General features: G+C 37.1%; 1 protein-coding gene across 2 annotated transcripts; it reads right to left on the bottom strand.

Annotated features, from left to right (window-relative positions):
• Positions 1-4,078: 4,078 nt before the first annotated feature.
• Positions 4,079-11,658, bottom strand: LOC5566677 (nose resistant to fluoxetine protein 6). 2 transcript variants are annotated; one of them, XM_021851627.1, is made up of 6 exons: positions 11,204-11,658; positions 7,876-8,074; positions 7,645-7,815; positions 7,291-7,579; positions 4,453-5,557; positions 4,079-4,236 (listed from the first exon to the last, which is right to left on the bottom strand). In XM_021851627.1, the coding sequence occupies exons 1-6, from the start codon at positions 11,439-11,441 to the stop codon at positions 4,133-4,135; spliced, it is 2,106 nt and encodes a 701-aa protein (XP_021707319.1). In that variant the 5' UTR covers positions 11,442-11,658; the 3' UTR covers positions 4,079-4,132. The 2 variants fall into 2 exon arrangements, with proteins under 2 accessions (XP_021707319.1, XP_021707320.1); XM_021851628.1 differs by having other exon boundaries at positions 11,181-11,211.
• Positions 11,659-11,890: the final 232 nt, after the last annotated feature.

The raw sequence follows: 11,890 nt of genomic DNA, 5'->3' as shown, positions 1-11,890 counted from the left end.
TTTTGAAGAAAATCATAATTCCTATACGTATGGTTTATGATTTCTGAAAGTCCATCAGGAATTCCTCAACAAATTTTCAAAGTAATGCAAAAGTTTTAAAGAATTAAATTCAATAAAATCTTACATTACGAATTTAACCACAATATATCTACCGTAATGTTCTTAAAAGATACCAGCAATATTTTCGCGTTAAGCTTCTACAGTACTACAAAATAATCCATGAAAGATCCTTCAAAAAAGTTTGTTTGTAATTTCTAAAGGTATGAAAATGGGTTCTACATCAATATGCCCACCATAGTATCGTGAAACGGTCAAGTTCATACAAAATATTATCTAAGATTTTAGGTACAAATATTTTTAGTAAAAAAATATCCAATTCAACACCAATCATTTCCTATTATAAAAGACAAAGGAACAAGAGCAAGAATTTTTGTATTAAATCCTACATGGACACCTTAAGCTTGTCACAAGTTTCAGAAATTCTACGACAGGAATTTAGTATTTTTTTCGAATTATGTTTAAGCAATTATTAAAAAAAAAATACCAAAAAGTTCTTTCCATTTTTTTTTTGTATGTATATACTTTTTGCAGTGATTCGTACAGGAGTTTGTAAAACAATCCCTAAAAAATTAGTAAAAATTTCCTGGAGTAGTTTTTAAACAAACAAATGGAGAGTGGATACATTTTTAAATGTTATTTAAGGAAGAATACTGAGATTATCATTCGAAAAAAAATGAGTTATTTCTTTAAGGTGAATATGCATCGAAGCCAAACCTCAAATTTTCAAGAGCACAAATCTAAAGAACCAGACAGCGGTTCGAGCTGAAAACTTAATCGATTGGTCACACGCTGGTGGTGACCAATCGATTAAGTTTCCAGCTCGAACCGCTGTCTGGTTCTCTAGATTTGTGCTCTTGAAAATTTGAGGTTTGGCTTCGATGCATCTTCTCCTTAAGCCGAATGAATACTTGATGGAACTGTAACTATGATTTAAAATTTCTTTAGAAAATTCCCAACCGTTAAAGAAAAAAATCTCTGGGAAATACTTAGATGAATATCTGGTAATTGTTTTGGAAGAAACTAAAGTAAAAAATATTTTCTAAGAAATCCCTGAACAAATTACTCAGGAAATATTTAAGTATTTTAGCAGAAGAGTGAAAGAACAGTTGAACGTATTTCACTCAGAACTTCATAGGAATGTAAAAGTTATTTAAACATATCTTAGTTGGGCATTTTTGAAAAAAAACAACCTGTTTTTGAGAGGGTTCAGAAGAATTCGTGGAATGAATCCTTGCTTAGTGATCTTGAAGACATTTTTGGTGAGACTCCTAGAAGTTGTTTTTTTTTTTGAAGAAATCCTCAGTAGTTCCTGAAAATCCTTAACAAATTATTAATGAACTACTGGAGGATTCTTTAAACTTAAAATTTGAGTTTATATTTAATAGGTACGCAAAGGACCTTCCAGGAGTAATCATTAATAGAATTTCTAATGCAATCTCTGGCGGAACTCTTCAAGAGCAACTGAATTCTTCAAGAATTTTTTTTAGTGAGATCAGAAAGTCTAGGAATGATTTTCCGTGGGAATACCAGGACGTACTCAGTGAAAACTGGTTAATGACTTTTTGAAGGAAGCACTGAAAACTACGAAAATAATTCATGAAGAAATACCCGTAGGAATTCTCAGAGGAATCTCTTCATAGCACATATTTGAATATCTGAAAAGTTCGTGGAAGAATCACAAAGTATTTTTTTTTCTAGAATTCTTGAATGATTTTTGACTGGATTACAAAAAGAATGAATCTTTTCCGTAGTGAAAATTGTAGTTTAAAAATATCACTAATGTGTCGCAAAATGAAACAAAATAACAAAAAAATATACAAATCAGTAAAAATTACGAAATTGGTGAATTCGTGATTATTGCTATCGACATTACTTTTGTAAAACAAGAATTTACTAGGCCCCCCTAGTTACGCCAATGTGCATCAGTAGTTAGAACCGCAACAGCAAGTACGTGATCAGCTAGCTATTAAAGAAAACACTATAAACAAAAAATAGAGTAAAGTGGGGCAAAAGTTCGAGTGGGGCAAGAGTTTCTTTTTAAGATTTCTAGCTCAAATCAAATCAAAACTTAGAAATGTCACGGTGGTTCGAATGCTATTCAAGTAAGAGACTTTCACTCCAAATATCATAAAAATCGATTGAGATTTGGAAAAGTTATGGCTATTTGTTGTTTTTCGACGTTAATATTGTAATATTTGGTCAAACTTTCGATGCATGGAACCAAATGAAGATAAAATATTTTTCAATATTTTATGTAAGGGCGTTTCTAGGCCGATCATAAGGATGCTTTGACGTGGATTAGTTTTTCCAAAAATAGCTGGAATCAATTTTTGGCCCATAGCGGGGCAAAAGTTCGAATCTGCGGGGCAAAAGTTCGACCCATGTATAAACCCACGGAAAATTTTTCAAATTTTCTGAAATCTACATATTATCTTCAAATTTGGTGAAATTTGCGTGCGAAAAATGTCACAAAAATTTTACATTTCCCTTAGTTTTGCGAAAAACTGCTATTTTTTGGGTGTATTACAATTAATCCTGTTTTGGGCATTTTTTGATGAAAATTTAGTGTGTATTTTTCGGCAAAGATAAGTTTACGGCTGGTAGAAAGTATGCCTGGCATAAAAGTATTGATATTTTGTGTTTTAGCCAACGAACTTTTGCCCCACACTAGATTCGAACTTTTGCCCCACCGGTGGGGCAAAAGTTCGAATAAGACAATTAATTTTGAAACTGTTATAACTAAAAATGGGTAAATATTTTGACACAAGTTTGTTCAGCAAAGTTAGAGCCAATATGATGAAAGTTCGCTGTATGGTATTTGTTTTGTTTCATCTGCTATTATTTTCCTGGAAACTTTGATTATACCACTAAGGTCGAACTTTTGCCCCACCTTACTCTACTTATGTTAGACAAGCAGGAAAATCATGATAGCTAGTTTCATTGTTATATAAATTGTGTAAGATCTACCAAATCGAAAAGCCCAACAAGCAAACAATACATTTAGTTGAACAGCTGTCAGTATTTGTAAATTAGAGTCCAACCCCTAGAGCGCATCTCAGGCTAGGCATTGGATATATATAGAACGCGTTGTGTTTGGATGGGCATCTAATTCTTCCAAAAGAGGTGCACTTTTCGAAAAAGGACCACGTGATTATTGAGCTGAAATCGAATTCAGGTTAACTTCTGCGTCCATGAGTCCTCTCATGGCGTAGGGGTAACGCGCCCTAACTAGAGATAAGGGAGTCGTGAGTCACTGAGAAGACGTGTAACTTTTTCGCAAATCTTCACATCAATTTGTACATCTAATCCAATTGCAAATTATATGTAATCTTTAGCTTTTCGGTAGTTGTCAATCCGAGAAGATGAATATTGCTTTTGAATTACAAACCAAGTTTAAAAAGAGATTAGTTGTGAAAGCAATACAAATTTCAGCAATATGGGAAAGCAAAGGAGAGGAGGGCTACTCGGACCCATGCTTGTGAACTTTTAGGTCTAAAGTATACTCTACAAGATATTAACACTGACTTTTTGCACCATTTTTATCTAAATTCGTTTCAACAGTTCACCTTACCTAAATTTATTAACGGTATATTTATATTGATATTACAAACAACAAATCTTTAAAAAAAAAAAGTTGTACTAGACCCTCCGATGGATTATTTTGATTTTAGCAGCAAATGAAAGAGGAAGATCTTCGCTATCATTGGTCCAAATCTGAGGCATGCCGATTTTTTTTGTTATAAAGTTACATAAAAAAGACACCGAGGAGAGTTTGAGGTTTTGGCCGACATTGGTTCTAAATCGAACCACTGTGCACGGGTAACATGTAAGTAACTAAATGTTAATAAAAGCTATTTTATTAATTAGGATGACATTTAGATATAAAATAAAGAATGTCGTGTTTTAAATGACAAGAGACGATCCAACTCAGGGCCAAGAGTCTCTTTATTAAAGTAAAAGAAGAAGAAGATGTTTTTAATGAAATCAACAAAGGATTTGCGAAAATGAATTAAATCAATTTAAACTAAAAACACATGTTTTCTTTTAATCTTAGTTTATTGCTAAGCAGCTTTCAAACGGGATCCCTGGTGATAATGTTTTCCGTTGACCCATTTTGTTGGTGTTCAGTCTTTTGTTCTTCAACTAATGCCACAGTGTTTGGTTTTGGTTTGAGAACTGAAAAGAACAAATGGTAATGAATACAATATTGAGCTTGGAAAGAAATAAATAACAAACAAATAATAGCGAAGCGTAATTCGCACTTACATTCTGAATTAAAATTATGTTAAAAATTAAGCCGTTTTTGTCTTTAAAAATGTCAAAATTCATCATTTTTTGAAAGGTGCAGAATTTGTTTCAATAAAATTATCTATAACATAATAAAATACTCACATCTCCCAAAAAGAAGCTTCTCCAGTCCAACCATGGGTGACTCAAAAGCCAGGCACCACAGTATCGAGATCGTTACCGTGAGCCCGAAGTCACCCCAAAAATTGTGTGCTGCAACGATATCGGAAAAATACCCTGTACTTCTTAGCGAACCCAAAAGCATCGTCTGGATCGGTACGTGCAGTAGGTAGATACTGTAGGACAGCTTGCCCAGGGGTTGCCATATTGGCAAACTGAGGAACGTGTTGATTGGACCTCCGTATCCGTTGACACAGGCAAACACAATCCATGCTAGACAACCTGCCCACACAATTCGATTGGTGGCTTCGTAGATGGCGTCAACGACTACCGGATGATCTGCGTATGTGTCTGGCTGCTGCAAGGGGTAGTCCCCCAGGAGAATGGCCAGCATTATGGACAGAGATATTAACCATCCAGAAATGCAGACGACCTTGGACAGTCGTACTATTCGATGTTTGGTTAAGTGCATTATGTAGCCTAGCATCACTCCTATCAGCCACGCTCCCATTCTTATATGAGTGGGATAATATACAAGTACTTGACGATTTTTGTCCTTTGGATGCTTACCACTATCTACAAATGCCAATCGTAAATTATTTATTAGGAATGCAGCTATAACGCATCCCATGGACAGCAGTATGAGCACTGCAATGACGTAGAGAATTTTACGACCCCACCTCCATAGTGGATAGATAACTAGCGGTGATAAAATGAAGAGTTGCATATCAACGGATAGATACCACGAGTGCCCTAGGCAAATCTCTGTTGGGTTAACGTAATTCTGCAGGTAGAGTAGAGCAGACCACCAATACTTCTCGCAAGAATCTTCCATAAGCACGACCATATTTTTCCACATGGGACCTGAACCACCATATTTCAGCAACGTAGTAGAGAGCAGCATTAGAGCTGCCAACGCTGGAGTTAACCGCAGATATCGATGCAAATACATCACCGGAAGATTGAGCCTCCTGTTTTTGTCCAGCTCTTTGAGGAGACTCCAGCAGACGAGCAGTCCACTGAGAAGGAAAAACGAATCCACCGAAACCGTTCCTCCCACCACAAGCATGCTGTGGTACGATTTGATCCACTGAAAAAGTAATGTACAGTTACTCACAAAATTGAGCGTACAAGTTGAATTTTTACATATTTTTTCTATTTTCTCCCCTAAAAAGTGTGATACTTTAAATTTTCAAAGTGTTTTCCGAAATTATCATTCGAATATTTCAATATGCAGCTAGAAAATTGGGTTGATAATTATATAGTAATATATTGCAGTCAAAATCATAAAACATCTTCAATTTCAAAGACACAAAATTGAGCGTACAACAGCTCAAACCATATTGAAATTCACAAATTGTTGACAACATATTAATTCCGCTCAGGATTTAGTACTTGGTATGCCCTCCATTGGCATCAATGACCGCCTGCAGCCGGCGCGGCATCGATTCCACCAACTTTTTCGTGACCTCCGGTGGGATTTCATTCCAAGCCTCCAAAATCTTCAACTTTAGGTCCTTTTTGTTGGTTGGATGGTGTTTGTTGACTCGAATCTTAAGCTCGTTCCACAGATTCTCTATAGGGTTAAGGTCTGGTGATTGCGGTGGAGTATTCAGCTGCTTTGTAACATTGTAGAGCAACCATTCCTTGACAATGTGGGCCGTATGCTTTGGGTCTTTGTCTTGTTGGAAGTAGTAAACCGATGGCAGGTTGAGTTTATCGACACTTGCTTTGACGTTCTTCTTCAGGATGCTCATATACAACATCTTATCCATGATAGTATCGATAAACTCAATGTTACCGGTTCCACTTGCTGCCATCGAGCCCCACAGCATAACGTTTCCTCCTCCGTGTTTCACCGTTGGTTTCAAATGTTGTGATTTCAACGCTGTGTTTGGACTCCTCCATACAATCTGCTTTCCATCTGAACCAAAAAGATTGATCTTCGTCTCATCCGTAAAGAGCACTTGTTCCCAAAACTCAGGCGGCTGTTCAATGTACTTTTTTGCAAATTCCAGACGCTTTTTCTTATTCACAGCGGAAATAAATGGATTGCGACGAGCTTCTCTACCATGTAAGTTGTTACGTCGAAGGACCCTGCGGACGGTTTCGGTGGAAACCGGTCTGTTGATCATCTCCGACACCTCGGACACCAGATTCGACACACAAATCTTTGGATTATTTTTGACTTTCCTTGTGATCAACCGTTCATCGCCAGCAGAAAGGATGCGTTTACGACCTCTTCCGGGATTATTTTGCAGTTTTCCTTCGTATCTCCATTTGTTAATGATTTATTGCACGGTGGAATGAGTGCGTCCGACCATCTTGCCTACTTCCCGCATGGTCTTCCCTTTGCAGTACAGACTGACGATAAGGTTCCGGGTGGCCAAGTCGGTTTGCTTCCTTTTACCTTCCATTACGCCGTAACTTCGCCCAGAACAGCTGATTTCGTGAAATTCGAAGACCAGTTCAAGCACAGCACCGCATCGAACACTGTTTACAAGAACACTGTCAAAAATTACGGTGGTTGAACCGTATACCGGACAGAAGTTAATATTGTACGCTCAATTTTGTGTCTTCAATATCATTAATGTCTTTAAAATTTGATTTTTACAAATAACTTAAGGAAATATAATATACTTTTTTCGTTCATAGTGTAATATTCGTACCATTAAATATTGAAATATGCCTTAGAAAACTGGAATATCATTCTTTTTAAAGGAAAAAAATGAAAATAAAACCAAAAACCAACTTGTACGCTCAATTTTGTGAGTAACTGTAGCTCAAGAACAAATTTGTATGTGAAAATATGAACAGACTTACATCAAAAATTGCTACTTTATTGACCAAGGGAGCAAAAAACAGCATCATATAGTTGTGACAGAACACTATCCAAACCATCGAGATCACCCGGATCCCATTCAGACAATCAATTTGATTCGATTTGGGCTGGTTTTGGGGCGGTCTTTCACTAATTCTCAACAGCTTGACTCCGTTGGTGTAGATTGAGAACATGACTAAGTTTGGATTCGGTTGACGAGAGCTGAGCAACATTATCACTTCGTACATGGTGCTGAACAGCAGTAGGACAACCACTATGCTGAAAATGACGCTGAAACAAATAAATCTTAGTAACATTTAGTTCAAAATAAGAAACACCTTTGCTATCATACTTACATTGCAGTCACTTCTTTTGCACCCAAACCTGGTAGTGGTGTTTCACATGTAAACGTTATCTTTGGCAAGGTGACCACCCCCGCAATAGAGCTGTTAAATATTGAATTCAGTTGACTAGCCTCGCAGGTGGCGGGAAAACAGGTTCCCAATTGAAGTGTTAGGCCATTATTGCTAGAATATGAATTATATGGTCAATCTTTCCCATGTTTGTCATCAATTAGATAATATTACCCATTATCCGAAGGAAACTGCCGTGCTTGAAGAGAGCTCAAATTCAGAGGGATCGTCATCTGGCAGTAACGGCCTTGGATTCGTCCGACAGTTTCGTTGCCCGTTTCGTGGTCCACTTTGTGGCACTCATCGTAGTTGCCCAGGTCAATTGTGTTGCCTTGGAAAATACCAGCGGGTAGTTTTGCCCACGCGTCCAGCACTGAAACAACAAAATGGAATGTTGTATTACATATCATATTGAAGTTCTTGTTTAGTTTTGTTTTTTTTTTTATTTTTAAGGCCATTGAAAGTTATTTCACTCAATTTCCCCCTTATGAACAAATTTAAAATTCTGAGAATACGGTTTATAAACTCATATTCCAAAAACTATAGATAAATACCAGATCATACCTGAAGTATGTGCTTATCGCAAAATCATTGCCTGTTCATGATCAAACACCACCCAGAAAAAAACATTTTTCCGGAAACTTTTAATACGGCGCCACTAGGTTACCCCTTAATTGAAAATCTTTGAGTTGTATTTCAAGATGGTCAGGATTAGTTATATTAATCTAGATCAGTTGACAAAATGACTGGAATTTTTCCAGCGATTTCTTCGAAGTTCTTCTACAAATTATTCAGGATTTCCACCACTGATTCCTTCAACGATCAATCCAAAAAAAATCTGCTAGTGGTTTCTTCAGTAATTCTTCGGGGCTTACGCATTACTTAGGAATCACATCACGAATTCTTTATAAAACTTGTACAGCGATTCTTCAAGATATTTATCATTTTCTCTAGAAATTCCTTTAAAAATTGCTGCAGAAATACATGCAGAAATTTACTCCATGAATTCTTACAATTGTTCCACCCAGAATTTTTCCAAGATTTTATCACAAAATTCCACCAAGAATTTATTCAAGGATTCTACCAGGAAGCCTTGAGAGATTCCACCAAAAATAAAACTTAAGAATTCACCGAAACTTCCCCCACGGGAGTTCACCTGGAATTTCTGTAGAGATTCCGCTTGCAATTTTTTGAGATGTTCGCCCAGATTTGTCCAGGGATTCCTCTAGGAAATCCTCAAATATTTCATTCATAAATTCCTTCAGTGTTCAGTGTTTCAGTGCACTTTGCGAAAAAGAACCACGTGATTATTGAGCTGAAATCGAATTCAGGTTAACTTCTGCGTTCATGAGTCCTCTCATGGCGTAGTGGTTAACGCGCCCTAACTAGAGATCAGGGAGTCGTGAGTTCGATTCTCACTGAGAAGACTGAGAAATCTTCACATCAATTTGTCCATCTAATCCAATTGCAAATTATTTGTAATGTTTAGCTTTTCGGTAGTTGTTAAAGTGCCACTCGGCTGGTTAGCCGTAAACCACGATTCATAATTAAAAACAAGTAATCATTTAATGCTTGCATGGTTAAACTGGGTGCATATCTCTAAGATAAGCAGATTATCAAGACCCTTCGACATCATAATCGAAACCTTTTCAATAATCCATATCGTCCCGAAATCAGTGGAATAACGATAGCTTGAAAATTAAGGTTTTGCAGGGTCAGGGCATTGAAGACCAGAAATATTCAAATATGTGTTCAGTCAGAGTGGACCAAGTGCAAATCTAGAATACCGTCCAAAATATACTGGTCCAGTAAGCAGATTCTAAGACATTCCATACAGACACCATAGAACTGTTATAGTAATAAGCACTTAGTCCACTCTGACTGCATACTTTTATCGATTTTTATGGATCATCCAAAGTAAAATTGTTACATATCTCTCGCAGTTTACAGCATTCATCAAATCTGATCAAAGTGAAATGAAAGTAAGGTAATTTCGCATCTAATGGAAGAATAATCAAATTTTCCCAAGTTTTGTACATGGTCCACTCTGACTTAACGCCGACCATTTGAGCTCAAAATGCGCGTATATGTCAAAGGATACAAACTCTAGTGGAATCAAATGGTACAGTACTAGATAGGTTTTTCTTTCATTCCTGTGAAAAGACTTAGGGGAACTCCTGAATCCAAGAGAAACTGGAGGAATTCCAAGTGAAATATCTAAAGGAACTGCTAATGAAAATTCTTGAGGAACCTCTAATTTAATCCCCAAAAGAACTTCTGATGTAATCCCTGGAGGATTTCCAGGTAGAATCTCTGATGAAATATCAGAAGGAACTTCTGATGGAATCCCTAAAGGAACTTCTATTGATATTTCTGGAGAAATTCCTGATAAGATTCCTGAAGAATTTATGGATGGAATCTCTAGAAAAACTCCTTATGAAATCGCTAAAAGTTTCGCCACAGATAACAGACGTTGAAGTCTGATTGTAAAACTGTGTAAGTCAATAAATGGTCATTTTGAATGGCAACACAAGTAGCAACATCGTGGTGGCGCTGTCATCGCTAAGTTCCCATGACCATGTCAGTAGTGAATATGAAATATTTCAAAATACTTATATTCACCACTGATTGACGCAATTGAGCTATTATTGCTTTCAATAGTAGTTTAAAACTTGTAGTCTAGCGAATTCTTGGACAACGTAGAAGACCAAGATCAAGATTTCATGTTCCTGTGTAACCATTTCTCCTCAATTTTGAGCATGTACTGATGCATCGCTCATGACGCATTGCGCATAAGCACGTCAATCTAATGTTATTTTGTTCACCTTCTTCTTCTTCTTTTTCTCCTTAGAAATATGTCTGCTCTGGGATATAACCTGCACATCAGCCCTTTCACAGTTATTAGCTGAGAGCTTTCTGTGCTAAAGTTGACAGGCACGATAATACTCAATGCTCAGGGAAGTAAAAGAAGTTGCCATTACGAAAAAATCGTGGACCGTCTGGAAATCGAACCCAGACACCTTCAGCATGGCTTTGCTTTACATCCTTGGACTAAGGAAAGCTGAGGATAGTGTTTGAACGTTCAGCGGATGACTAAATTGACTCATTATTTTAAAAATCTAATTGCAGGCAGTTCTTGGATGTCTCAGAAACTTCAATATTTTATATCCAACTTAAATCAACTACACGCATTGAAAAGATATTGAAAAACCACTAGGGACGATCCAAATATGACGTCCATCGTTTTTCGGGATTTCTAGACCCCCCTCCCCCCTCTGTCACGCTTTTTCCAATACCTAATACATGCGCTGTCACACTTTCATAGACTCCCCGCTCCACCAAATGATGGACGTCTTTTTTGGATGCTTCCTTATTATGCTTGATGACCTGCAGATTTATAATTGGAGAAGTTCTTTGAACTTTTTTATCACTTAGTTTATTATTATTAATATTCCAATTTTTTAAACAAAACTATTCACCGTTTTCAGGTTTCATCACTCACTCTGCAATGCCCAGAATTTCGGCTGCGCGATGCTCTGCTGCAAAGTAAGCAGCTGTAGTTCACATTGCGATAGATTGCCGGAAGCACCGTCAATCAACTGCGAAAAATTGTCGAAAATCGACCCTGGAAAACTGTCACCCAGGTTTGGTAAACTATTCGATTCGATTGGACCTTGCGCCGCTGCCGATGCATAAAATGTGACACCCACAATCACTACAATCACTAGAAAGGTAGCCATTTGTGAATCTGTCACATTGCACTACAAGTATGAATGGAAAGCACTGTTCTACCGCCTGTCGCTTCTGATGAACTGTAGAACCCACCCGGGTCCAATTCAGATTATGTACCGTGATAATGACTGCCGGCTACCGGATAACTATTACTGGTGCTGAGAATACTACAATGAAAGTGGTGTGATATCTGAAACTAGTGATATGACGCATCCCATCCCCACGAGAGTGCACTTAAAATTGATTGTTTGCCCATTGATAGTGTACAACGCTGCAAAATTACAGACGAATCTTTGGTGAGTAACTTCACTATTGTGAAATGTCTGATAAATAGGTTTACAATCAAAACCAATTGATGCTTGATTCAAGGGTGGTTCACCTCTGAATAAACTAAACACTTACAATTTGTTTGTTCGTAACCTACGTTGGTGAAAAGTTATTCTTATGATTTTAATTG

Source organism: Aedes aegypti, chromosome 3 (genome assembly GCF_002204515.2).
Source record: "Aedes aegypti strain LVP_AGWG chromosome 3, AaegL5.0 Primary Assembly, whole genome shotgun sequence".
Classification (NCBI taxonomy): Eukaryota; Metazoa; Arthropoda; class Insecta; order Diptera; family Culicidae; genus Aedes; species Aedes aegypti.
This window is presented reverse-complemented; position numbering and strand designations above follow the sequence as displayed.